Raw genomic sequence first — 25045 nt, forward strand, 5'->3', positions numbered from 1 at the left:
GTACGTGTTGAATACGTTTCGTTGGCGTGTTTCTTACGTGATGGTAGTATTATGGTCCTGACCGTGGAGAGACTGTTACTCGTACCACCGCCGACTACTGTACTCAGTGCGAATATTGGTACAGAGGCCCCGGATCACGGCCCCGTACATAAAGCTTAGGCTTTGCCTGCTGCAATACTCGCCCTTCCATCTAGCCTCTGCTCTAGATTCCTTCCAACATCTTTCCACTGCACCACTGCATCCATGCTCTCTGTACTCTTACATCGCTTTCGTAGTTGATCTATATATTTAGTCTTGTATCAGTACTTTCATATACGTACCACCCCAATCTTCAATTCGCTAGTATTTAATAATGCTCATCTAATCTTCATAATGCATTACGCGCCCAACTACAGTAATTTCTACCACTTGACTGCCAGACCAACTACCTCATTCTCGACTGCTCGATATTGAGTTCGGAACGAGTTCCGCCCAACGTCATTAGCTTCCGACAGAATTCTCGTAATAAGCTCGTCATACACGCTGACAACCGGCCCTATACATCGTGTTTCCACAGGCGCCCACTCTAGAGCCCCATTGGTAACTTCTGGGGGTGGCGACTCTTCCCAGTACACCTCTTCGACTTTCCGGGTCCATTCCTTGTTTCCCCATCGGGGGTTCTGCATCTCGACCCCGGCATCGCTCCAATTTCGCGTGTAGCCTTCATCATCAATGTCTTTCATTATTGTCGACGGTGCCTTCAATTGTCCGCCGCCATTAACACAGCCTCCTGGACACGCCATGACCTCGACATAATCGTATGGTCGTTCTTTTACACCGTTGTTTCCGGCGCCTCTCTTGATCCTGCGGCTCGCAGCTACACCGGCCAGTCTGCCAGCTGCACCCGTCCCCACGCGGACTCCCTTCTCCTTGCCTACCTTCCTGACCACATTTTGCAAATTTCGGAACCCATAGCACCTTGGCTCCTTTGAAAACGACCTGACCAACACCATCCGCTACTTCCGTCCGTAAGATATATTCTTCGTAGTCAGAGTTTCTCATCTGTCTGACGGAGAGAACCAAAGGCATTTCCGACGTCTTCACCACATGGGATATAATCGCCTGGAGATAGGAACCGGAGGACGAGCCTGGGTGGTTGATCAGCTCGGGGAAAGTGTCTTCCGAGACATTCTTTGGATCTGGCGCTGGGGAGACTGGGACATCCAGTTCTCCGGGAACTGATTTAGACAGATCCCAGCCTTTCTCTCGCATCATCAGCTCAAGCTCCCCGGTTGTGATGACACAATCGACATCCCGCGTTGCATACACTTCGTTGTAGAAGTCACTACGGGACGCTTCTAATTTTTTGTCATAACAAGGCATCACAGAAACATGGTATATTTTGTGCGGTCTGGAAATTATAAGAATCAGATAACCGGGGAAAAGCACGGAGTACACACAATTTTCCCCGCTTGCTACCCATCCAATTCTTAACTAGCGTTCCCATGACCTGCTGAGGACTCTTAGTCTGCGCTATGAAAGGAAGCATTTCCGAGTGGGCCTTCTCTGCATAACATATCCAACCAGGACATGCGCTGGCAAGCATCGGCAAGCGTCCATCCGACGCTTCCTGGCTATCACCTATGGAGTCCATGGAGTCCTTGATACGGTGTGTTTCTTGTCGCTCCACGAACTCCATCACATGCTCCCTCAAGGCCAAATGTCTGGCAAATGTTGTATCGAACACGTAGGCGAAACCTAAAACATCCTTGCAAAAGCTGCGAAGTCTTCGCAGGACCTGACGTGGCGATACTCGCGAATGCGTTGAAGATGATTCTGATAATGATGCAGCAAGTGATGCAAGGGATTGAGGGGCAATGGACATCACTGGTGTTATTCGGCCGTCACAGAATTCTGACGAAGGGTTTGATTCAAGGACTTTGAGAACTTCGATATGGGATTGTAGTGTGATCAGAACGGACTCGGCAGAGGTGATGCACCCGCTGGGGTGGTGAAGATGATGAATGGAGAATGCAAAAAGTAGCAATAAAACATACCTGCAGGCTAGGCAGTCATTCAAATTGACCTGAGCTTGTTCCAGCTTTTTCCCTGAGCTCGAGCTTTGGCGAGAACTTGATAATCCATCAGTGGAAACTTCGTAATAGGACCCGCTGGAATCAACTCGGATTTCTGTCTAAAGATGATGAGAATTCGTAAGATTATAATAGAAACAATTTACGGACAGCAGCAGCACCTGCATCTTTCTCAGTCCCTGATATAGAATTGGTCTGTTCGACAGGTTTTATGCACGCCTGAGAAGGGCCAAGAAAATCGTTTAGATCTGTCAATGTCTGCGAAGATAGTAATCATCACTTCTCCCGCAAAGCCGACAAATACAAAAACCTACTAGCGCACCAGAGAATGCCATTAAGATTTTGTGAATATAGGACCAAGATGGAAGTCAATGAGTAAGATCTGAATTCTGAACGGGCCCGAGGTTCGGCCGATCGCTGAATGCCCACGTGGCTTCGTGGTCGCCTACCCGGGTCCTGTCCACCCAGTACCAACTCACGGCTGACATAGCACTTAAAAGCATACTACAATACTACCATCAGTCCCGGAAACATTGGGACACACGACTACCTGGGGAGGTACCGTCTTACAGCATGCTTCACACAAAGTTGCTTGCAAAAGACGCTGGTATTTATTTAATGTGATTCGGCATCGACGCGTCTGTGGCGTGAGTATAAGAGTAACGGATCACTTCATTACTAGTTTTCATCGGCCTCTTTCCCAGCGCAGTACACACACTCCGCAGAAATTTTGAGCGACATAGTCGGTTGGACAACTGACACAGGAGAGAACAGCGGTCGTCGGCATAATTTTGCAGCAGCATGTGGCTGTTAGTCAAATTGAAGGCACTAGTCTGAGACGGGAACGTTCCCCACTGGATCAATGTGCTGCTTTGCCGGTACATTCTCGTGTTCACAGAAGCTGGCTCTGGGCAGGGACCCAATTACCGTGTGCCGGTGTTGCTTTAATGGGCAGCCATGGCCATAACGGTGCAATGTCCGTCGCATCCATCCCATCGGTAAATGGAAGGGCTTGAGCACATATGTGCTACTTCTAGGCACCTCCATGTGTGCTAGAAATCAGTTCAGTCATCATTATGGGAAAATTGGGCCTGCTATTCAGCCCCTAAATCGTCTGCAAATATCTCTGTGCCACTGGGGCCTTAGGCTATCACTCGCTGTGAATTTCAGAAGCGCGCGCGCGCCATAGATCTGGCTCAGAGAAATAATCCTACTCTGCTTCTTTGGGAATCACAGGCGAGACAATTATTTGTCCATCCAAATTATCTGACAGATTTTGTGACCACAGGGAAGTAGTGCTACTATTCATTGAATACGGCAACAATTCATTTCCACCACTAGTTCTTCCATGCCCGGGAGTATTCATGTCGTTCTCCGTGTGTTGGCATGAATCCACAGTCGCGGAACTGGAAATTCATCACGCAGGTGGATCCATCAAGAGGCTTCAGCCTTGCACATCAAAATAGGCCGTGGATCCTATCTGTATCGATTGCGACCAATTTCTCAAAGTAGGCAGGATATTGTCAGCTTTCGTGGTACACCCTGCGCCACCGACCGTCCACAATCTTCCCCTCTATCTTCAGATCGTGGGAGGGTAGTGAGATCTCCCGAACTCCTGTCATATGGCCCTGCAGGAGATATGCGGACCGGCACGCTGTGTCCAGCAATTTCTTCTCTCGTCTCTGTACTCCATTTACCTGATCTTCATCGCTTTGTAATGGGAAGGATAACGGATTGCATAGTAGATACAAAAGAACCATTCCGTTTGCGAAGATCGGAAGGAGGTACAGTCGTTAGTAATAGAGGTCTACCGTTGCGAATATTTTGACTGGGGAACAGAGGTCACCAGGTGTGAGAAGTAGGTACCTGAGAGTGGTACTGAGAATCCTGCAAGCAAGAGTTCGAGTCTAGTCAAGCCATCGCGGGGATTAGAGGAGATTAGACGCCGCGTGTAGAACTGCAGCAGCATGACATGCAGGACAGGGTAAGGATACGACTTCGTCGACAAATACTTTGGTGCCCACTCCTTCTAAATTCAGGGTTCAGGCTGTCCTCCTAATTTCAGACCGGCTGCGTCTCGCTGATACAACTGCAGACGACCCTTCCGGATAACAAGGGCCAAGAGATACCATACCGTGTGAAGCTTGGTGGCCGAGGTGGTCGCCGGTGAATCTTTGCCAATTTGCTGTACAGCCACGCATCAAAAATTTTGTTGAAAACTCCCATGAGTTCGCATGAAGCTGCTCATGATAATATATGTCAACGCCTTTATCGCGATATGCAAGACCAAACGAATTTATACTTTAGTTTCCAGTTCTGCCTTTTAGTTTCGCCGCATATGAGCAGGACTTCATCAAATTGGTTATGATTTACAAACCCGGACGTGATGGCCTCCTAGGTTCCCCCTTTACAATATCTCCGGCTTCACTTTCAAGCGGAAAATCACCATGGCGAGCTCGCTGGTGTCCGTGAGTGTCCGCTCGATGCGGCCCAAATACTGGCGGCGCACTTTAAAGTTATAGGAGGTTCGATCGTCCTTTCCGCATCGTGAAACGGCTCCTATCTTGGATTCCTTATATCCATCCCAACCCGATGATTTTTTACACTCTAGTTCCAAGGTCCCCCCAACCTCGAGTATGGCCAATTCAGCGGGCGTCGCGTATGTTTCTTTTCCCCTTTCATTTCAGGCTGTAAACCATTTATTTACAGCCATGGACCCATGCTCATTGGACTCATGTTCAACTTACTTCTGCTGGGTGTGATTGTGACTCAGGTCTACATCTATCTGACGACATATCAAAAGTGCGCATCCTCTCATATGTTTTCGTTTGGTTTTTGAATCGTGGCTCTTTAGACGAGATAAGATTTGGATGAAAATTCTCGTACGCGTATCTTTTCTCCGGTTGTTAGGTCCCTAATACTCATTTGCTGGGTGGTCAGGTTCTCTTTTTATTCGTGGCCAACGTTGTCAACTCAGTCTTTCTCATGGCCGACACATACATCGCGCTCATCACACATTTTGGTTCGTCTCCACGTCTCCAACTCTCCGCGCAAGTATTCAGATGATTTGCAGACGATATTCCCTACCTAGCCAATGCAACGTGGCGTAAGGCTTTCTCCTTCCGAGATTTATCAGCAAAGAATAATTTCCATCTCCCACAGTCTTTGCTACCGATCCCACATTGACTGGTCTCATTTCTGCAACTGTGCAGTTGTTCTTTGCCTGGCGCGTCAAAGTCCTTACGTCGAATTGGTACCTTGCCATACTTGTCGCTATTTTGGCACTCGCAGGTACCGGGGGAGCCATAGCCGCCACTGCCAAAATCCGCGTCATTCCCGCGTTCACGGACTTCCAGCAATTCCAGTCTGTAGTTATCATCTGGCTCGTGGCGTCATGCGTCGCCGATATCACCATTACTGCAATATTGGTGTCGTATCTGCGGCGGCATAAGACGGGCTTCCAAGGCTCAGATGAACTCGTTGACAGAATTATCAGGGCGACGGTCCAGACCGGATTGATTACCAGTGTGGTTGCTATCCTGGATCTGATTCTCTTCCTCGTGAACTCATCAGGCTTGTGAGTGCTTTCCAATATCCATTCTCTCTTGCATCGACCCTTTGCTATTTAGGCACCTGATATTCAACTTCACCCTCGCAAAACTATATACCAATACCCTTATGAGCTCGCTCAACTCTCGGGCGGGATGGGCCTACTCAAATTCTAGTCCCGGATCTCATTCACAATCTGGTTTGGTTTCTACGTCAGGTGCAAACAGTTCCAGTCGAAGGAAAGGGACGGGTACGACGACGCGCCCAGAAGTATTTGTGCACGTTGAGCAACATGAATTGGGAGATCCACGTCCTAGGAATGGACCAGGCGGAGGAATAGGACCTCCAAGGTTTGTCATAGATCCAATGAGCACCGATGAGGATCTGAGCAAGCGGAGAGAGGACGAGTCAGAGGTTTGGGACACGACGAAGACGGCTGACAGGATTGTTTAGGACCCATTATGGTATTGTATAGAGTAACTACTAATATTATTCCCGCACTTCCAACGATGTAATTTAGAATCATAGTGATGCTGTTGTATGTTTCTGAACGTTGCGGACCACAAACTTCCTGGCTCAGTGAATGTTTTCGAAGTCAAAAAGGTTCTACAGCCAATCGGGCCGTAATCCGACGCTGCGGATTCTACTACTAGCACGTTTTCTTTGACACTCTAAACCGCTATCTATCGCGATTGAAGGTCAATCCCAGGCCTATCGTGAGACGTCTGGATGAACTGTTGGTGGTCGGCATCAGCAACAATGGAGATTAATACATGGTGAGCGAGGCTCGGAGGAAGGTAACCGTATTCCAGCTTTGTTACCTGACGCTTTACACTGCTATGCTATGCCCTGCGGTGCTCTCTCTCATGCCTCACATTGGATTTTGATAGGCTGTAGGTGCGAGGACACGAGGACGCCACTGTCATTTTCTGTCTTCGAGATTCCGGAACCTCGGTCAAGCTTGATTTGCGATAGCCACCCAACCTACTCGCCACTTATCTTGTGGAAAGACCGTTCAGCTATGATAGCTAGCTGAAATCCAGGGGTTTCGTACTTGTCCCCGTTAGTACTCGACTTGCTCTGAACCTGGCTTGCACGTATGTACTGACAGGCTGTACAAAAGTTCTCAATTCGTCTGACTGTTCGCTCGTTTCGTCACCTGCGAATGTCCTGAATTTGTCTGAAAGCCCTGAAGAGAAGCCTATGACATTTTGATGCGTAGCGTTATTGCTCTCGTCTCATCAGCCCAGAGTTCCGAATGCGAAAACATTTGGCAGGAGTTCTCAGTCGGGTTCTCGGCAACATAACGGTGTATTACGGTCGGAAGAAATCAAACACGTTCACGGCGCGGGTAGACTGTCACTTTGTCCCCTTGCAGGCTCATCGGTGCTTTGTGCGTTGCTACATAGCAACGAGGGTATCGATAAAAGGCTTCATTGACCTTGCCTTCTACTCTCTTCCCTACAAGACAGGACTGCTGCCAGAAGATGGATTCTCCTTATTTCAGTGCCTGAAGGATCTCCTTCTCTGCTATAATTCGCTGTTCCTATCTGAATGACCCCACTGATTGCCATATAATAACGAATGCCCTCGGGCGTTGTATTCCCACCTTCTTGCTCTGACGCTCATGGCATCCGCTAGCGGTTCAGTCCGCTCTTCGCCACGCCGACCACACTCTCCTGTCTCCATGTTTGCTCTCGCTGACAATGGTTCTCCAAAGCAACCTAAACCATTAGCCAAAATTGAGAAGAAAACAAAGTCCCCGTCGACACCCTCTCGGAATTCAGATGCAGCCTCAGTCCGATCGGCCGCCCCATCCCTCTCAACGACGGCGAGCCTTTCACCCACTAAATCCATCTCCTCTATTCTCTGGCGCGGTCTTCGGTGTATTCGACGGAAGAAACCACCATCATCTTTGCGGCCTCAAGAAGGTCCACATCGTGAAGATGGCTCCACTAGCAAAGCTTATGCAACTTACGCCGACAAAGCTACACAGACGCCGGTGGATGGTGTACGGGCAGAATTTGAGCTTCAAGTCTCCATTGCTCCACCTCCCCGAGGGCAAACCCCAGAACCGTGGCTAGCTCATGCGCCACCATCCATGAACCCACGCCCCTCTAAACGGAGCCCAAGTATGTCATCGCTTGCGTCTAGAAATCCCCGAGACGACATCCGTCGCTCTATATCAGAAGTCCCTCCCCGACATCTTCTACCACCGGACGCTCCGTTTAACCAATACTCTGCACTCCACCCCATCCCTCCCACCAAGGTCGTTCGACCCTCATCACCGAAATCACCAGTTGCTCCATCACAAGCCACTATTTCATTCAGTCTCCCCACTACGCCGTCTTGTAAGAGAGAGGTTGATATCGATTTCACTATCCCCGAGGCTACTTTCAGTGTGAAGCCAAGGCGACCAGGAAAGATGAAGCGGCCGAAGACTGCACCTCAGCAGCGTTCTTTGGAGGACAAGCATTTGTTCTTCTCCCGTCGTCCAGATACGCCGCTTATCAAGAGTACGGTCTACTTTGATGAAATGGATTTGAAGACGATAAAGGAGAGAAGAGATGATTGGATTGGGGAGTGGAACACACATGACATGCAGGAGGTCATGAGGAAGTTGAGAGATCTACGGTGAACGGATGGTTCCAATTGTTTCAACTTGGCCAATTTCGTTAGAAATATTTACGCTTTGAAGACGCCGCTGGCGGTCTGACGCCTGGGTGGCTACCAGTTTGGCAAAACCCAAAATGACCTATTTGCTGTTACTTAAAATCTGACAATCACTTTTGTAACTTAATATCTTGCCATCTTTTCCTATAGTATTTAGTTAGGTGTGTAGGTGAACGGCTATATATAATACAACATATCTTAAAACTATAAATCTGTCAAAGTCGACTGTCCCTTCTGTCACCGCTTCACCTCTTTCCACAAAGGCGTCAGTGCCTGCGCCACAGTATTCGCAGCTGAGGTTATGGAATCAATACAGAGAAAGCAATAGAAGGAAAGACACTGACCAACTTCTAAACATGACCTCGCAACCTCGTCCACGATACTGTTGAGTGCACCTCTTGACCGCCACCGGTCAGGATGAAATCGTCGATGACTCTTCTCAACGAATTCTCTAAATTCTGCCTGTCGCATGATTGTCTTCGCCTCGGCAAAGAATTTCTCCACTTTGCCCCAATCGATATCCTCGGTAGACAATCTACTGGGCCTCTGTAGCACTGGCCAAGGGACTTTTCTAAACTCGAGAGGATCTGCAGAAAATTTCATCGCATCAAACAGTTCGCTGTACTCTTTGTAACGAGCTATAGCACGGGCAGGCGTCCAGTGTCCTGTGTCCCACCTAGCCTCACGCTGCTGCCACGCGTATTCCAGTTGCTCGGCTGCCTCACGTTCCATCCTTGCAGCGTCCTCGCGTGCATGGGCTTCAGCTTCTCGCAAGCGAGCTTTCTCTGCCCGCTGTTCTGCTATGCGACTTTCTTCAGCCTGTCGCCTAGCTTCCACTTTAGCTCGGTGCGCCTCCTCTTCAGCTTGTTCCCGAAGCTTTCGCGCCTCGGCCGCAGCTTCCCATAATGGTCTGTCAGCTTCCAGGTCCGCCAGTTTTGCACGCGACGCTGCGATGGAGGCTTCCCTCTCAGCGCGTTCGTCCCGTCCCTGGCAGGGACTGCCTTCTTCTGGTATGTCTTCGGGCTCTTCTTCGACTGGTTCTGGATAAGTTTCTGGATAAAAATGACGTTCTGCCAAGAGTATTAGACCCGGTTTATAGGGCATCTGCATGCGTACCTGGAGATAAAGACGCCTGTTTCCGTGCAAGTTCATCATAGATGTCCGGCATAAGTTCACTCTGCCACCGTTGGTTATGCTGATGCATTTGCGCCCGTATTTTCTCCTCCTTTCGCCTTTGCCGCGTTGTCCTATTGTGATCCAAGTGCCGCCTAGCTTCAGCAGGAGAAACAGTACGATTTCGCTTTGTCCACGAGACGTGCTCATAAGTTGCCGTTTGGCGTCGTGCTTGCTCTGAAGATTCAGAGTAATCAGGATCAGGAGGTGTTGTCAACGACTCGAATACGTTTTGGACTGTCCATGCATAGTCAACAAGAGCATTCTTAAGCTGGAAGTACGTGTTTTACCTTTTCTCTTGACCTTTGGAGTCGGAGTAGTTGGTGCTGGAGCATACCCAGTGAAGTCGAAGGGAGGCTGTAGAGGTGATGATAATTTCTCCTCTCGATGAGTATTCTTATCTCGGCGTTCGTTTCTTTTCTTCATCATTTCTTCCCGTCTTGGGACTGCAGATTTTGCTCGTCGAGGGGGAGGAGGTGGCTCATCGTCAATAATCATGTCTTCAACTTCATCTTCTTCTTCAGAAAGAAGGGCATCGTCGGTATTTCTTGGGTGATTTGAAGGCGGGGGCGCGTTGTCAAGGGCGGGAGAAAGGTGGCGTTTACCGTTGGGCTTGTGTGACGGCGGTGAGAGTTTTGGAGGCGCGATAGAAATGATCGTGTAAGCAGGGGGTAGGCATACTCGGCATTCGTAGAAAGGATCCAGCTTGTAAATGTCCCACTGGTCCTGGCTCAGCTGGACGAGTTCACTGTGAAGAAGTCAGATAGCGCAAGCAAAGAGGTATACCGTTCGTTCACTCGCCCACACAAATTCACTACGCGAGGCCATGTTCCCTCGTCCGACACTCCCTCATCCAAATGAGCCCGGGGCACGAATCGCCAGAAGGACTCGCCGGAAGCGTTGGTCTCGATCACGACGCGTTTGGCATTGTACAGTTCTTCCTGCAACGATAGCTTGCGAAAGTCGGGGAGGTCCGCCTGAGATGTCGCAGCGCGAGGATTGAATGATGCGAATGAAATCTGGGACGTGGAATACCGCAAAAGTCGCTGGGGTTGGGTTGGATCCAAGAGGCCTGGTCGACAGCCGCTAAGGCTACGCGGCGACGATGAGGGCACGGCTGGCACCCTGACCATGACGACGACGGGAGCTGTATATGCACTGTGCCGTTGCTGTTTTTCGCGTCTTCAAGCTTCAAGGCCGTGTATTGTTATTACACGATCGACAGCCGGAGTGAAGTTGCTGCACGTGCCTTTGACAAGAACAATAAAAGTAATTACAACGGATGCCCAATTTGGCGAGCTTCTTGTAGCGGAATCATCAGGAATACGTACTTGAGTGAAGCTTGTGAAGTCTAGAAGACGTGAAATTGTCGTTCACTTTTCCCCCTTTCAACAGTAGCAAAATTTATCGCAGGTTGAAAGGCAAAACTTGGACAAAGTTCGGAATTGACAAAGATTTCTAGGGGAAAAATATGGTGGGACGGCGACTTTCAAAGCGCAACTAGGAATATGGAGAGTTGAGCACGAGCTATGGTGTCTCAAGGTGAGTAGCTCCCGTGGAAAACTGGAAAACTGGATTGATTGGCCATCTCCGCTAATAAGCAAGTCCTTGAAGTCTCACTCGGTCCGATCGGTCCGCCGTTCTATTCTCCTCTCTTTGATCTAACCTATATTCCCTTTACGCTCCCTTGTCGTTACTATATTTACAACGAGCTGCCGAGGCAGATTATTTTAAGCTTATTTAGTAAGTACCGCTACTTGACTTCGTACCACCAACACCTACATATCTGATGTTCACAAATATACTTTCGTTCCAGCCATATCTGTCACATTCTTTGCGTCTGTCGACACTATTCCCAACAGGATCAGCAGAGGTGGCCAATCAATCCAGTCCCCCAGTACTCCAACATGAAAGAACGGTGGCACATACTCTATACTTGATATTGAGTGGAAATTGAACGTGAATCTATGCTTGGGAAACCAAGGAGAATGTCGGCTTGGCTATATTACACAAGCAACCCTCCTGGATACCGTCCCATGTGCCATGATGATATCAATTTTAGCGACTGTCCAGCCTCTTTCTTAGTTCCAAGCTTTACAGCTTGAATCTCGTTCACCACCGTCTCGCTGTCTATACCGTCCGAATTCAAACGTCCAGGAGTTCGGAAATGTAGACCGCAGGGTGTAGGTGATCACGCACATGGCCCCATTTTACTTCGTCGCTTCTTGGGCAACCCAAGATTAAAAAATCCAGCTGCACGCCTTGGGTTTCCTATTCGTCCTCTTGCGACTTGAGACAACCGGCAGCTTCTTGGTGAGAATGTCGCCTCCTAGGTTGTACCTCCTGATCGTTTGAACCGGATGTCAATAACCTTCCTCTTTCATCGTCCCTCCCTGGGTGCTATCCAAGTTTTTGGTCTGCTGCAGGAACTCAGAAACTCCACTGGGGCTATTCACAACACTCGTGCACCGCTTTATAATAGGCTGGCCCGACCAGAATTGGAAGATTGGGACCTCTGCTGGAGATGATCCAGTATCCTGGTTCGCCACTACTAGAAGCGCCCTTCGAAGGGATTGTAGCAGCCGTCTGTCTTGAAGATCTTCGAGCAGAGTCTCATTTCAGCCTCGAATATTCCCGCGTTATAACAAGGCTTCCATTTGTCGAAGCACCTTACTTTTCGCGCAGGAGCCCACATTCATGGCTGATGGGAAATACAAGCCGTTCAAGTTCGAAGTTAGCTCGAAGGTTCACATTTCTATCCGGCACAACTGCTCGCCTTTCACCCTTAGAGTGGCCACTTGTGGTGTACGTGATATTAATAACATGCCCTTCCCTAAAATCAATTTACCTTGCCATAGGTTCTGTGGAAAGCTCGCTATGTTTGAGCCTAGAAGGGGCTTCTGCAGCCAATACCAAGTAACCCTCCCACAATACAACACATCTATCTCCAGTTGGTCCGATTTAATCTACCAGGCACTCGAACGACTGCTTCTGGCTGCAGAGTACAGTCCGAGGAACCGCTTAATTCGAAGATAGATATCATGCCGGTGTCAAATCCGAGTGCTGTTAAACTTCTCCCGTGAGCGCTCCGTCAAAGTGGTGCAATTATATACATTGGCGGCAGGTGCTCTAGTTACAGAGACTGTTTAAAAGTATGTCGCTTCACGTCCCGCTTCTCCATGGACAGTGAAGGATTTCGCAAAGACTAAGTATCGGGTCATCGAGTTGCCATCGAGTCGCCATCGAGTCGCCTGTCTCAGCGCTTCAACGTAGGCGCTTGTTTTCAAGCGCCATCAGTTAACGTGTACTGAGTTCCAGTTCTTATCAAGATGTGGAAGCACGCTACAAAATGGATCCATGGAATCGATACCTTAGGACTCGGAGTTGACTTGCAAACTTGTGAAATTGTCGGCAGATCGGACCGAGAAGTCCCTTTTTTGGCTCCACGGGGCGTTCTGAGTCCTGACCGCTTGCCAGTCAACGTTGCAAGCGCTAATTCTCCATGCTCCTTCTCGTTATCGCTGTTTGAAACGTACAAAATCTGCATTGAAAGCGCCCAAAAGAGGTATAAATTCTTCGATTTCGAAAACGGAGCGCCAATACTAACCTACCGCCTAGGATGTCAACCCCACTGACCTCAGACGGTGGTACGCTGCGAAGAATCAAGTCATTGGGAGATCTACCTGGGGGGACGACAAAACGGAACGAAGAATTTTTGCAGACTTTCAAGCGATCCAAGGATGGACATCATGGTCCATCCGACGGAGTAGAGCAGAATGTTGAGCATGAGAATTCGGACAATGGCGCAGGACCTTCCACATTACAGCCGCTATCAAAACGATCGAGTTCGTCTAGCGATATATCTCTGCCAAAGCAGACGGAACTAGTGCAATCAACCCCTGCTGTGTCTTTCAGATTGTCTCAAGACAGAGTCCAACTGCCTGCTCAAGCTCCCCGGCCCGCTTCTACAGCTCCAGCTACTACACAGGCTCATGGGAATCAGCCTGTACGGCAACCAGAGTCGCGTTACCGAAGAATATTGTCATTTTTTGGTTACGGGCGTGGTGCTTCTCGTGAGCGTAGATCTAATGTATCACTGGGATGGAATTGCTGTTGGGGCTTGGCACAGGTGAGTTCATCTTCGTTTCCAGAGAAGCAAGTTGATTAAAGTCTTCGTAGATCGTTGTCATAATCGTTATTCTTGCTCTATCCTCTCATCTTGAAAGTAAGACAATATCGGGAGTCAATCAACTGGACGCGTGTACCCGACCGTTAGGTGTTTGGTCAGGCCTGTGGATCGGTAGAGTCGTTGTAGCATGCATATTATCATATTGGACTTGGCAGCGAGAGCGTTTAACGTAAGTACACACGTTCCATACCGGCGTCTTACTGAATATTTAATTCCAGTGCGGCCATACAAGGGGATAGTGAAGCAGGAAATGTCAGCCAAACACAACTACCTTCCTCAAACTTGAATGCCCAACCATCTACGGGTGTAAACAATGACGCTACTGATGGAGAGACGCCATCGTCGCCACCGTTGCCTCAAACTAGCATTTACAGGAAGTGAGCGCCTCCTTAATGCTGACATGTCTTGAAGCTGGTATTTACTTGATTGTAGGCTGACACTGTTTTCGACCCTCTTCAGCTTCAGTTGGTTCTTGACTGCCCACATCCTGATCTACACTTCTGTTGACTCTTGCCGACTTTCTTCCCCTCTGATCTGGTGGCTCGTTTTTGGAATCCTATGCATCACCTACTTAATGGTCGTAGAGGTCATCATCCTAGGCTTGATAGTATTTTTGATTGCGCCGATACTCTTTGTAAGCACGCTCGCGTACATCGAAGCCTCATTTTTAATGCGTTTCACAGTTGTTTTGGAACATCTTCCTCATGTGTCTTGGGCGCCATCCCCTTCAAAACCCCGGCATGATCAAGCCCGAAATAGGGAAGCTGTCCAAGTCCGTGGTTGACCGAATCCCCCTCGTCATGTACATCCCACCACCTCCGGAACCCTCGTCTTTCCCCATCAAGGTTCCTGAAGCGATATACACCTATCCTCCGTCTCCCCCGGGTTCCAGTAATACCGCTCCATCAAAACGGCGATTTAGATTCCTAAAAATCAAAAAGAAAACAGCCGGTGTACCTCCCAATGAATCGACCACTTCAAGTAAAAGCGAAGGTAAGAAGGCTACGAAGTCCGGTGTTCCTGAGACCTGGGAAGACCACTGGGAGCAGGAAGGATACCCTTTTGTTGTTTTGGAAGGCAATCGTGCTGCGTGCGCCATTTGCTTAATGGACTTTGAAGAGCCAAAACGAGTAGTAAATACGTCGGAGAAAGACAAGGAGCTGTCACTTGAGGCTCCAGACCCGGCTGCATCGGGGCGCTCACCTACGGATGACAAGGCTGTAGATGAGGGGAATGCGGAGTTGAAGTTAGAAGATGCAGGAGATGGTGCGCAACCATTAAGGCTTTTAGCATGTGGACATGTATTCCATGTACGTGCTCATGTTCTTGCCATTTGTGATAGAAACTCACTCATAGTAGCCGACATGTCTGGACCCCTGGTTGACTGACGTCTCTGGTCGTTGTCCTGTTTGCCAAAGAGCCGTAGAACTTCCTGAACCTTCATCGAAAAAGAAGAAGCGGAGCGGTTCATGAAATACGACCTGTATCTGAATGTATCACATATGTACCATCTGTCTTATGAAAGTTATGATTGTGAGGACCTAAGATTTTGTACTACATGTAGAGTACCTATTACACGATCTGAGTTTTATTTCAGGGTCGATGGGCGTTAGCCCTATTTATAGATCTCGAAGGATGTGTTGGTCCTAATGAAGACTAAGTTAGCTGCCGCATTGTTGAACAGAGCAGAAATTTGTAGAAATGTCGGGGATATGGATGATGCCCATGTCTTTAATTTCCAAACTGTCCTCAGGCTACGTTCAAGATACGAGGTAAGATACTAGTGGTCACCTCGACGACACTGCCGCGTCATCAGTCAGTTAAGGTTACAGCTCCAATCGGTTTCTTTGGGCCACGTTAAAATAGAACGTGCTTCCCGTGCTGTAGGCCCAGTCCCCATTCCATTCATTCCCTGTTTCGGGCACGATTATCGGCGCGATCAGACAGACAGGATTGCTTTACACAAGCATTGCACACACTAGCACATAAATGACTATCGTGAGAGACACACGAACAATACAAACACCGCGATCTATAGCGGTGAACATGTTGGGAGTAAGACGAGCAACCGGGAAGCTGTCAAAGCGGCTGAGAACCGGGAAGTAATTTGACGCTAGGATGCGGAACCAGTTATCGGGATCCATGCGCGCACGTGTGAATGTCCGCACAAGCTATGGGAAAATACGGCAGTAACAGCCCACGGCGTCCCATACAAGGAGAAAAGAATGGATAACATGTTAGCAATGTAAAGCAGATGGACAAAAAATCATAAGGCTACATGTTGACATTGAAAGACGTGCAGCTGAATTCGTTCCGGCACTAAGTAATGACAAGTGCTGTACTGATGGAGCCGTTCGTGAGATGAGACTGGGACCTGGAAATGAAGAAGACCTTAAGCGGTTGAACTTAGAGCTGAACTAGTTCATAGAAGGAATCTGCACCGCAAAGGCGTTAGACGGCGTGATCACGGTTAATAAAGGAGTGAGTGTAGAGCAAGTGTTCAAGTTCTCTGAAGAGACAACAATCCACAGTAAACATGGTACGATCCGGAGAAAGGATGGATGCCGACCGCGGACGTCAAGTTGAATTTAGAGTTCTAGCATGATGGTACTTCAATATACTCAGGACTCGCGAATGTGATGGCCCGGTGGAGCGAACTAGGAGGATCGAAAGGAAAGCGATGTGCCGGCGGCACTTATTTGAGGCGGGCGGGTCGGCTAGGGTGGATTTTTTCTCAACACCGACAATCACTGGCTTCAAAGTTCAAACGTTCAAAGTTCAAATTCAAACTTAAACCGGTCTCCATTCAGTCGTGGTTATAATTTTTCTGCAGTGGCCAGCCAGTCAGCAGTCCCATAATTTGGAGGCATGACGATCCAGTATCACAGAATATCATCTACCCGAAGCCTGGCTAAAGACGAACCTGGGGTTATATAGACTCGAAGTATGTATGCCTCTCTATCACAATCCAGATCCTTGTTCTTGGACCTCAGGTGGAGTAGATATGAACAAGGAAGTTGCTAATGATCCTGGCTGAGGCTGGCTCATCAACCAGCGCATCAGTAAACTGAGGAACTCTAATTGGTTCTGGCTCCTCCGTTCTCGCTAACACTCCTCGCTAAAAACCATGAGTTTACCGAGGATAGGCTGAAGTTAACAGAGTTAATGGCTCTCAGGACCGTATTGGTAATTTGGCCGTTGCCTTCGCCTACTATATTGGGTGCGTCAGAAATGTCTATCTTCTCGTCTCGCTCACGTCGTCTCCAAGGGTGTATTGTGGCAGGTCCCTGTTTTCTCTCTTGCAGAGCGGATCATGGTGCGTAAGCTTGCTCTTCTTTCTCTTAATCTTCCTGAACCTATGTGTCCAGGACCCCGACAGCAATCAAAAGTAGCACAGTAAAGGACGAACTTCTGAAACAATCCAATAATAGGATTGCATGGCAAATACATTCAACCAAAGGGTTCATCAATGCTAGCGACATGGCTACTGCCGTTACTGAAAAAGAGTGTTGGGTTGCCGTTACAAATATGGTTTTTTTTTTTGCTTACCTTTTCGTGCCATCCGCTAACACTGCCCTTCCAGTAAATGCAGATGCGAGCGTGCGTCTGAATGCGACACTTTTTTCTGGGGATGGTTCATATAACTTTTCGGAGGCTATAAGAACCATAGCTGTAAAAGCTAGGAATGAAAATGCATAGTAGGAATTTTGATTTGCTCCTATGGCTATACTAACGCTGGCATACAGCTGGACGTTTATAAGGCTATCTATAAATCATCCTGATACAGATTTTGAAAGTTTTAGTCTATATTCCCACCGAAATACAAGGACAGTGGAAATCTTACCGCTCTACTACCGATATCTCCTTCGACGCTAGTCCGACCAATCTTCTACACGCTCGACAATGTCAGGGTTTCGATGCGCCAGTGCACGTACTCCCTTCATTTGAATCTGTAAAGTAACTGACTTCGTCTCTAGAGGTCTGGCTCTTAACGCCTTAATGCCTCTTCTTACTGGTAGATTCATTCAGCTATTTCTTATGCTGTGGATCATTAGTTCAGTGACTTTCTTTTGTGGAGACGAACTCGGTTCGGCTTTGAAGCCGAATTGCTGATTCCTTTGAATATTTTGCCTAGATTATATGCATATGGACACGCGGCCCCATTTACAACATTTCACGGGTTGTCCGGACCGTCGTATTCAGTACCCGAAATGAAGGTTAGCCAGTATCCTTCCTTCGACCATTCCTTCCTCGAAAAAGTCTGGTCCAGCTAGGAAGAATTTCGGTATCTTGGTGGCCTGGATCGCTGTATCGTGCTTGACGATGCCGTTGATTCAGTGATATCGACGTCGAGAACAAGTCCAGTCATGGCGGAAATTACAAGTCGCTTCGAAGCTTGTATGGTCTCGAATTTGTAGACTATAGCAACGCTTTTTTGCGACCCCGTTCCGACTTGTTTCCGCGACGATGACGTCTCTTAGGAGATGGCACTCACTCACCTCGATCATGTTTCATTATCTCTTGTGCAGCCCCTAGTGCGTAAGACAATCCACCACCATCCCCTCAGCCACCTACGGGGATGGGCTTCAGGTTCAGGAAGAGGAAGCTCCAGAGCCTCGACAATCCACCAGCTAGTGATAATGCCCCCTTAACGGTGTGTAAACAAGTCTATGTTACATTATAATATGCCCATGCTGATTGTTTTCTCTTGTACAGACTACTGATGATAATGACACGATAGCCAATGCTCAAGGAATCAAGTACAACCTTGGGCGTAAAGCACGACAGTTTTTCGGATTGTACTGGGCTCTTCGTCATGGCAAAGCAGATGAGGTAGACGCCAGCGCTTCTAGTAATGAATCCGACCCCTGACAACGTACTGAAGCAGAGCTCGTCTTCGTCTACAAGCCCTTCGACTGATAACAGACGAAGGTCTACCGCATTGATTGATATGCTGCAGCCTCGGCCACCCATTCCAGAGATATCACGACCTCTCCGGCGCAGGCACTATCGCGATGATTACAGGCCTCGCCGTAGGGATGATACACCTACGCAGAGCACAAGCACGCTCGAGCATGTTGCGACGCCGCATATTAGCGAGCATCCGCCTCGGTTTGCGTCAGTCGTACGAAGCGCATCTCCGCGATACTCGACGTTTGCTCGAGCCACACACAGTACCATTATATTCGCCCCCAATCCTGTTGTTAACGAAACTTCCCTGGACGCTGCACCACCTGCCTACTCCCGTGTTGATCCCACCCCTTCCAGCTCCCACTTGTAACGAACTCTATTAAATATCTAGACACAGGGTGCTGTATTATTTCGGACTTGTATTCTCATGCCTAGAGATATCACGTATATATATATCTCGCAGATGTAGCACTTTCCTTGTCATCGGTACTTAGTCAATTCAAGATTTCAATTATCACACACCGATTGGCTGGCGGCCTTATATCCTTATAGAGGTATTATTCACACGCTCGAAGACGGGTATTCATCGTCCATGACGCGGTCGGCCCACTGGTTACCAGTTGACCTCTTCGTCACTGTGGTACCCACGAGATAAAATGTCTGTACTACCACGAATATCGCACGCGCTGTCCCGGTCGTTGGCGACTTTGCACCATGGACCCCCAGCTGGGAAAAGGTAAGGGCGCTGCCTTGGTGTCGTGTAGCCTGTACTGACTAAATGCAGTCCCACAGGTGTGTCAATGTCTCGCCCCGTTGGAAAGGTGCCCGTCTGAATGCCACCGAGTAGCTGTTGTCATGTTGAACATGGGCGGGCCGTCGACGGTGAGCTGTTGACTTGCTTGCAGGGACCCCACTTTTCTAACGTCGCGTGCAAGGTGGCTGAGACCCATGATTTTCTAAAGAATCTCTTTTTGGACAACGACCTTATCCCGCTGCCTTTTCAACGGTTCCTTGCACCTGTAATAGCCCGCCGACGGACACCCCAAATTGAGCAACAGTATACGGACATTGGAGGCGGGTCACCTATACTACGATACACTCAGCTGCAAGGCGAAGGATTGGCCTGTCTTTTGGATGAACTGCATCCGGAAACCGCCCCGCATAAAAGTTATGTCGCATTCCGGTATGCGAACCCACTCACGCAGGAGACAGCACGCCAGATGAAGGCCGACGGTGTCAAGCGGGCTATCGCGTTCACACAGTACCCTCAATACAGCTGCAGCACGACCGGGAGCAGTCTGAACGAAATTTTCCGGCGTGGAAAAGCGGCAGAGTTTGGGGACGTGGAATGGAGCGTGATAGACAGGTGGGGGACGCATCCAGGCTTTGTGGAGGTTCGTCCCTTTGAAAAACAAACGTGGTTGATGAATGATCTGATTCCGTGCAGGCAGTGGCGATAAATATCGAAGCCGCCTTGGCAAAATTCCCGGCAGCAACACGCGACAAGACCGTTCTCTTGTTTTCTGCGCACTCGCTACCGATGTCTGTGGTGAACCGAGGGGACCCGTATATCATGGAGGTGTCTGCGACTGTTTCTGCGGTCATGGACAGACTGGGGCACTCTAACCCCTACCGTTTGGTGTGGCAGTCGCAGGTTGGTCCGTCGGCATGGATGGGAATGCAAACGGGCGACGCCTTGAAAGGACTAGCTCGCCTGGGCGAGAAGCAAGTAGTGTTGGTTCCAATTGCATTTACAAGCGACCACATTGAGACATTGTACGAACTCGATTTGGAGTATGCCAAAGAGGCAAGGAAGGTGAGGAAGTCAGTCGACCCTTTCGATTGGTGCCAGGCTCATCTACGGTTACAGCATGGGATCGAAGTGTACCGTGCTGAATCTTTGAATGATTCCCCCGTCTTTATCCGTGCACTAGCTGATATTGCAGCAGAGCATTTGCGTCAAGGTGAACGTGGGCCGACGAGCGTGCAGCTAGGACTGCGATGCCCTGGCTGCACGAATGCGACATGCGGGCAACAAAAAGAGTGGTTCAGGCAGGGGGGACGTTAATTAGCAATGAATATGTAGAATTCCGGAGGTATGACCTGATTAGTAGTAGCGACAGGTAAGAAGTAACGCCGTTTGTACGTGAGTGTGTCAAATGCAGCAATCATCAACTCAGGTCTTTCTTGTACCATACAAATCTGACACAGGCTCTTATTGGCCCGTATTCATTGATTCCTATCTCTACCGTTCCATTTCCGGCCGCCTTCTTGTTCCTTGGACCGATCAGCGAACGAAAACAATATAAAATTGAATTTAAGCCTCGCTGGCTCGAGTGCAGGCCCCCCTCGACATGCCACATTCTACCGTCGTGTCGTCCCCAGGAAAGGTCCTAATCGCGGGCGGATATCTCGTCCTCGATCCTGCCTACTCTGGCATTGTTGTCTCGGCTTCGTCCCGGTTCTACACCGTCATAACGGACGGGCTGCCCAACCAGATCCGTGTTCGATCCCCCCAGTTCGAAGCCGCGACCTGGACATACAATGTCTCCTGGACTCCTTCTGTCCAGGTCGAACAAGCTGCACAACAGTGAGCCAGATATCTTCTTCAATGCCCCCCACCCCAAATTTATCATTCCAGGTCGAGCACCAATAAATTTGTCCATCTTGCTCTAAAAAAGACACTCGCCCTTGTCTCTGAAATCAAGGGGTTGCCTTCCCTGCAGGACTCCTTGGCCAGGGGCCTTGATATCGCCATTGCTGGCGACAATGATTTCTACTCCCAGAGAGCCAAGGTACTGCTCCGTTTGGTCTTTATTATCTGTCTTACTTACTAGACTTTCGGACAGTTGGCGTCACTAGACCTTCCACGAACAATCACCTCCCTAGAACTTATAGAACCATTCGCTGCTACCGGCGTATCATTATCCAATGTCCACAAGACGGGCATGGGCTCCTCCGCGGCACTCATCACATCCCTGGTCTCTGCTCTACTACTTCATCTCGGTGCCATACCTGCATCATCATTCTCAGACGTCAACAGCGACGGCAGACGGCTGGCCCACAATCTCGCACAATACGTACACTGTCTAGCACAGGGCAAGGTCGGCAGTGGGTTCGACGTGTCGTCCGCCGTGTTTGGCAGTCACATCTACACTCGTTTCGCGCCGGGGGTTCTGAATGACTTGATGAGCGACGACTCGGTGTGTCCGCTTCATTTCGGTTGCGAGTACATGTGAACTCATTACATACAGACATCGGCCCACCCCCTCCTGCCTGTCCTGTCGCCTTTCAACGAGGCCTGGAATTATCGAGTACAGCCATTCCAACTCCCTCCGTTGACCCGAATCATGCTGGCCGACGTCGACGCTGGCAGTGATACACCCTCATTGGTGGGTAAGGTCCTTAGATGGAGAAACGAAGACTCCGAACGAGGTCGGTATGTTCTAATCCTCCGATGAACAACAACTAATTATTTTCTGTACAGCCGGCGCGCTGTGGACCGCACTGGATCAGCTAAACCAATCCCTCGCACAGACGCTCATCCAAATCTCAAACCTGTACACGGCCGATCCACAAAGCTACGAGAGTGCCGTCAAATATATCTCATCATTAAATCACTTTCAGGTCTGTTCCGAAAACCTTGGCTTATAACAAATCCGTGCTCATTTGCTCTTTCAGTGGCTCGCAAATCCAGATGCCCCACCAGAGGAAATGCCGGTTATTTCCACATTCTATGCAGCCCACATAATATCTGAGGTAGGCAGAATTAACTTCTCCGAACGGTTAAACACTCTAACGGCATTTTTCAGTCAATTCGAGAAAAGATGCGAGAAATGGGAGCGTTAGCTGATGTTCCAATCGAACCGGAAGAACAGACCCGGCTGCTAGACGCGTGTATATCCCAAGCCGGCGTGATTGGCGGAGGAGTCCCTGGAGGTTAGTGTTTTACCTTCGTTCGTTTCCCCGTCTGAAATTGCGTTAGCCGGTGGCTATGATGCTGTGTGGCTACTTGTCCTCGATCCAGTCGACCCATCGCCCGATCAACCGCCTCGAGTACGTGTGGAGCATGTTTGGGAAACGTACAGCTCCGTTTCGCCGCTATCTGCCGTCGAAAGCTTGGCCAAGGGTACCAGAGTCGAGGTGCTCGAACACATCAAAGGCCTCAAAGAAGCCGTCTCCCAAAAGTCGTAGGCGTAGTGATGATACTGCACGGAATTTTATAATTTACATAATGGTTGTCCGTATAATGTCCAGGTCTAGATACGCAGCACTTCATCCATGCGTTCCGTTTTATGATGGCGCGCGGTTTACATGCAGATTTTCGCGTTGCCTTCCGGAGTCCAGGTCTTGCCCAGCGCTTGAAACAAAGAGATAGCCATCACCGTTACTCCGAATGCCACGCAACAAACAGCAGGCAGCTTTCTTCGGCTATGCCACGGTGATTCGGGGCTTATGAGTTTGAGGTAACAGGCGGCAGGGAAAATGAATGCCAGCGCTGTAGCTGATACGCCGCCGGTAATCTCAAGCATCACCCCAAGGTCACAAGTAACCAGTGCAACTATAAATTCGTTTAGTCATAACGGCTTTGACGGCAAGTAGTGTTTACCTAGCATCGGCATAAATAAAATGCTTGTAGTGAAGAATATATGCCGTTGTTGATTGAAAGGCTCATGAGAAAAGAAATATTGCTCCACGACCTGTAAACTGTCAGTGGAAGAACCTTGGATGAATTCAGGATCCAGACCTCTCGGCAAACAAAAAGTTCTAAAGGTAATGTCGTGAACATATTCAATCCGAAGCAGAAGCGAGCAACATTAATGAGCGTGTCGTTCTGCTCTCACGTCAGTATGAAATAAATATTGAATTGAAGGAGCCTAATCACCGGAGAAAAATTGTTGAGAATGTTCCCTTGTGTCTTGTCTGTGAACACAATATATGCTGAAATTGCCAACGTGCAACATGACACCAGCGATATTAGGGTAGATATGTGGGTCACTTGGGCGAACCGGTCTAGTGTTGGAGTTCGTAGACTGCCGTAAATGAGCAATGAATTGTGATGGCAGACTAGATGAACAATAAGTGAGCGACGGGAAGAACAAAAAGAACACTGCATACCAAATGCAAAGCTGATAACCCCGATGGCCTGGAAAATGCCTGGACCAAGGACGGTGAATCGTTTGGACTGATCACCCTTCAAATCAGGAGTGACCTGTGGGCCCTCGATTAGGACTGAGCCAACGATTATGAGCATCCCGATGAGGGCAAGACCAGATGCTCGCGAGAGTTTATGGATGTCGCGGTATAGCGACAATGGGTAGGATACACAAATAGTACAGAGAGCAATGATAAATTGACGATTCGCAAGTAATGAAAGCACGGGTATCGAACGTAGGTCGGGGAATATTGAGCGGATGACATGAGGTATAGTATCGCCAATGATTATCCCAAAGGCGCACATGCCTGCATAGAATCTCAACAATGTAATATGATGCTGCTACGGTCGACTCACCTCCAAGCGCAAAAGCGAACTGGAAAAAGGAAACGGCCGCTCGTCCGCTTGATCCAAAACAGTGGTTCATGATGTCAATGTAAGAATGACTACCACTGAGTTTTGCATTGATGACGATAAGACGAATGGTCCAGTCTGTTACCGCACATAGTACTACCAGCAGGACAACTCCCGTGAAAAATCCAGCTTGGCTAACGGCGTAAGGAAGACCTGGACGAGACAGTAAGAAACGGTGTAAGGGTTGCCTAACACAAAATAGTACAAGACTAACCGATGATGCCTAGTTCAAAAATCAGATGCAGATCGAGAATGTGAAGAAAAATAAATACCTGCTCCTAATATTGAATTTGCCATGTTGGCTATCGAATCTACCATGCCTCCACCTGCGTTTGCTTTCGCAGCTATATCCTCTAGGTCCAAAGCTGACTCTGATGGGTCCGCCTGTCCAGTAGTAGAAGTATGTAGAGGAATAGCGGTGTCCAGATTTCTCCGAGCGGAAGAGTCCAATAATCCGACGAGCAGTGGCATGCGACGGTCCATATGTCCAGGAGGTGTTCTAACAGTGGCCTCGTCGTCGAGTTCATCAGAATCGAGGTCATATTCTGTGTAAATAGTTTTCGTTTTATTCGTCGAGAACGATAATGTCTGACACGCACACACCTGCCTCTCTGCTCGCAATGGTCGACCTTAAGGGAGGGCCTATGACCTGCACGTCCTCCTGAAAACGTACGACATGCTCAGTCTTTCCTTTATGCGGTGGATTAGACTGAGATTCAACTTGGCCATCGTCTGAGTCATCGTCGTCGATGGCAAAGACTACATCGTCGTCGACCAAGTCGTCTTGTGACCGATTTAGCAGAGGTTGTCGCGCCTCGCCTTCAGTATCACCATCGCCCTTTTTGTTGCGAGATTGACCGAACATTTGGATATCCGTATTATGAGGCAAACATATGGGAAGGACGTGGA

The 25045-nt window shown here is 48.9% G+C and overlaps 8 protein-coding genes across 8 annotated transcripts; 5 read left to right on the plus strand and 3 right to left on the minus strand.

Annotated features, from left to right (window-relative positions):
- Positions 1-352: 352 nt before the first annotated feature.
- EV420DRAFT_1530266 (iron hydrogenase) lies at positions 353-2446 on the minus strand. The gene is made up of 6 exons (XM_060472589.1): positions 2387-2446; positions 2223-2330; positions 2037-2173; positions 1440-1982; positions 958-1390; positions 353-917 (listed from the first exon to the last, which is right to left on the minus strand). The coding sequence occupies exons 1-6, from the start codon at positions 2405-2407 to the stop codon at positions 402-404; spliced, it is 1758 nt and encodes a 585-aa protein (XP_060332993.1). The 5' UTR covers positions 2408-2446; the 3' UTR covers positions 353-401.
- A 1838-nt stretch (positions 2447-4284) lies between these two features.
- On the plus strand, positions 4285-6154 carry EV420DRAFT_1530277 (uncharacterized protein). The gene is made up of 7 exons (XM_060472590.1): positions 4285-4731; positions 4782-4874; positions 4927-4954; positions 5013-5094; positions 5146-5178; positions 5235-5649; positions 5702-6154. The coding sequence occupies exons 1-7, from the start codon at positions 4709-4711 to the stop codon at positions 6072-6074; spliced, it is 1047 nt and encodes a 348-aa protein (XP_060332994.1). The 5' UTR covers positions 4285-4708; the 3' UTR covers positions 6075-6154.
- A 1094-nt stretch (positions 6155-7248) lies between these two features.
- Positions 7249-8259, plus strand: EV420DRAFT_1640592 (uncharacterized protein; the record flags this gene model as incomplete). Its single annotated transcript, XM_060477119.1, has 1 exon — positions 7249-8259. One exon carries the CDS (start codon positions 7249-7251, stop codon positions 8257-8259), a length of 1011 nt encoding a protein of 336 aa, XP_060332995.1.
- Positions 8260-8488: 229 nt separating this feature from the next.
- EV420DRAFT_1530280 (uncharacterized protein) lies at positions 8489-10737 on the minus strand. The gene is made up of 5 exons (XM_060472591.1): positions 10269-10737; positions 9758-10215; positions 9411-9704; positions 8639-9364; positions 8489-8587 (listed from the first exon to the last, which is right to left on the minus strand). The coding sequence occupies exons 1-5, from the start codon at positions 10598-10600 to the stop codon at positions 8532-8534; spliced, it is 1866 nt and encodes a 621-aa protein (XP_060332996.1). The 5' UTR covers positions 10601-10737; the 3' UTR covers positions 8489-8531.
- A 2087-nt stretch (positions 10738-12824) lies between these two features.
- EV420DRAFT_1331447 (uncharacterized protein) lies at positions 12825-15538 on the plus strand. Its single transcript, XM_060468811.1, has 7 exons — positions 12825-13032; positions 13086-13596; positions 13647-13825; positions 13875-14033; positions 14089-14290; positions 14340-14966; positions 15016-15538. Exons 2-7 carry the CDS (start codon positions 13087-13089, stop codon positions 15127-15129), a joined length of 1791 nt encoding a protein of 596 aa, XP_060332997.1. The 5' UTR covers positions 12825-13032; position 13086; the 3' UTR covers positions 15130-15538.
- A 3884-nt stretch (positions 15539-19422) lies between these two features.
- Positions 19423-20635, plus strand: EV420DRAFT_1619585 (uncharacterized protein; the record flags this gene model as incomplete). Its single annotated transcript, XM_060475494.1, has 4 exons — positions 19423-19449; positions 19503-19961; positions 20015-20383; positions 20438-20635. 4 exons carry the CDS (start codon positions 19423-19425, stop codon positions 20633-20635), a joined length of 1053 nt encoding a protein of 350 aa, XP_060332998.1.
- A 286-nt stretch (positions 20636-20921) lies between these two features.
- On the plus strand, positions 20922-23259 carry EV420DRAFT_1668624 (phosphomevalonate kinase; the record flags this gene model as incomplete). The annotated part of the gene is made up of 8 exons (XM_060479011.1): positions 20922-21157; positions 21209-21362; positions 21417-21770; positions 21822-22002; positions 22055-22194; positions 22249-22326; positions 22380-22506; positions 22553-23259. The coding sequence occupies 8 exons, from the start codon at positions 20922-20924 to the stop codon at positions 22759-22761; spliced, it is 1479 nt and encodes a 492-aa protein (XP_060332999.1). The 3' UTR covers positions 22762-23259.
- EV420DRAFT_1640598 (amino acid transporter) lies at positions 22878-25001 on the minus strand (the record flags this gene model as incomplete). Its single annotated transcript, XM_060477120.1, has 9 exons — positions 22878-23128; positions 23177-23267; positions 23315-23401; positions 23453-23634; positions 23686-24030; positions 24080-24289; positions 24351-24359; positions 24409-24681; positions 24740-25001. 9 exons carry the CDS (start codon positions 24999-25001, stop codon positions 22878-22880), a joined length of 1710 nt encoding a protein of 569 aa, XP_060333000.1.
- Positions 25002-25045: the final 44 nt, after the last annotated feature.

This window comes from Desarmillaria tabescens (assembly GCF_030435595.1).
Source record: "Desarmillaria tabescens strain CCBAS 213 chromosome Unknown EV420scaffold_11, whole genome shotgun sequence".
In the NCBI taxonomy this organism is placed as follows: domain Eukaryota; kingdom Fungi; phylum Basidiomycota; class Agaricomycetes; order Agaricales; family Physalacriaceae; genus Desarmillaria; species Desarmillaria tabescens.

Excerpts from the sequence above, each read along its gene's own strand:
- EV420DRAFT_1530266 (XM_060472589.1), bottom strand. The coding sequence starts at position 2,407 with ATGGCATTCTCTGGTGCGCTA. Across the intron at positions 2,174-2,222 it reads AAGATGCAGGTGCTGCTGCT|ACAGAAATCCGAGTTGATTC; the intron begins GTCCGTAAATTG and ends CATCATCTTTAG. Across the intron at positions 1,983-2,036 it reads AATGACTGCCTAGCCTGCAG|CGGGTGCATCACCTCTGCCG; the intron begins GTATGTTTTATT and ends TCACCACCCCAG.
- EV420DRAFT_1530277 (XM_060472590.1), top strand. The coding sequence starts at position 4,709 with ATGGCCAATTCAGCGGGCGTCGC. Across the intron at positions 4,732-4,781 it reads GCCAATTCAGCGGGCGTCGC|CCATGGACCCATGCTCATTG; the intron begins GTATGTTTCTTT and ends ATTTATTTACAG. Across the intron at positions 5,650-5,701 it reads CTCGTGAACTCATCAGGCTT|GCACCTGATATTCAACTTCA; the intron begins GTGAGTGCTTTC and ends TTTGCTATTTAG.
- EV420DRAFT_1530280 (XM_060472591.1), bottom strand. The coding sequence starts at position 10,600 with ATGGTCAGGGTGCCAGCCGTGCCCTCATCGTCGCCGCGTAGCCTTAGC. Across the intron at positions 10,216-10,268 it reads CGCGTAGTGAATTTGTGTGG|TGAACTCGTCCAGCTGAGCC; the intron begins GCGAGTGAACGA and ends ACTTCTTCACAG. Across the intron at positions 9,705-9,757 it reads TCCAAAGGTCAAGAGAAAAG|TCCAAAACGTATTCGAGTCG; the intron begins GTAAAACACGTA and ends ATGCATGGACAG.
- EV420DRAFT_1331447 (XM_060468811.1), top strand. The coding sequence starts at position 13,087 with ATGTCAACCCCACTGACCTCAGACGGTGGTACGCTGCGAAGAATCAAG. Across the intron at positions 13,597-13,646 it reads GCTGTTGGGGCTTGGCACAG|ATCGTTGTCATAATCGTTAT; the intron begins GTGAGTTCATCT and ends AAGTCTTCGTAG. Across the intron at positions 13,826-13,874 it reads TGGCAGCGAGAGCGTTTAAC|TGCGGCCATACAAGGGGATA; the intron begins GTAAGTACACAC and ends ATTTAATTCCAG.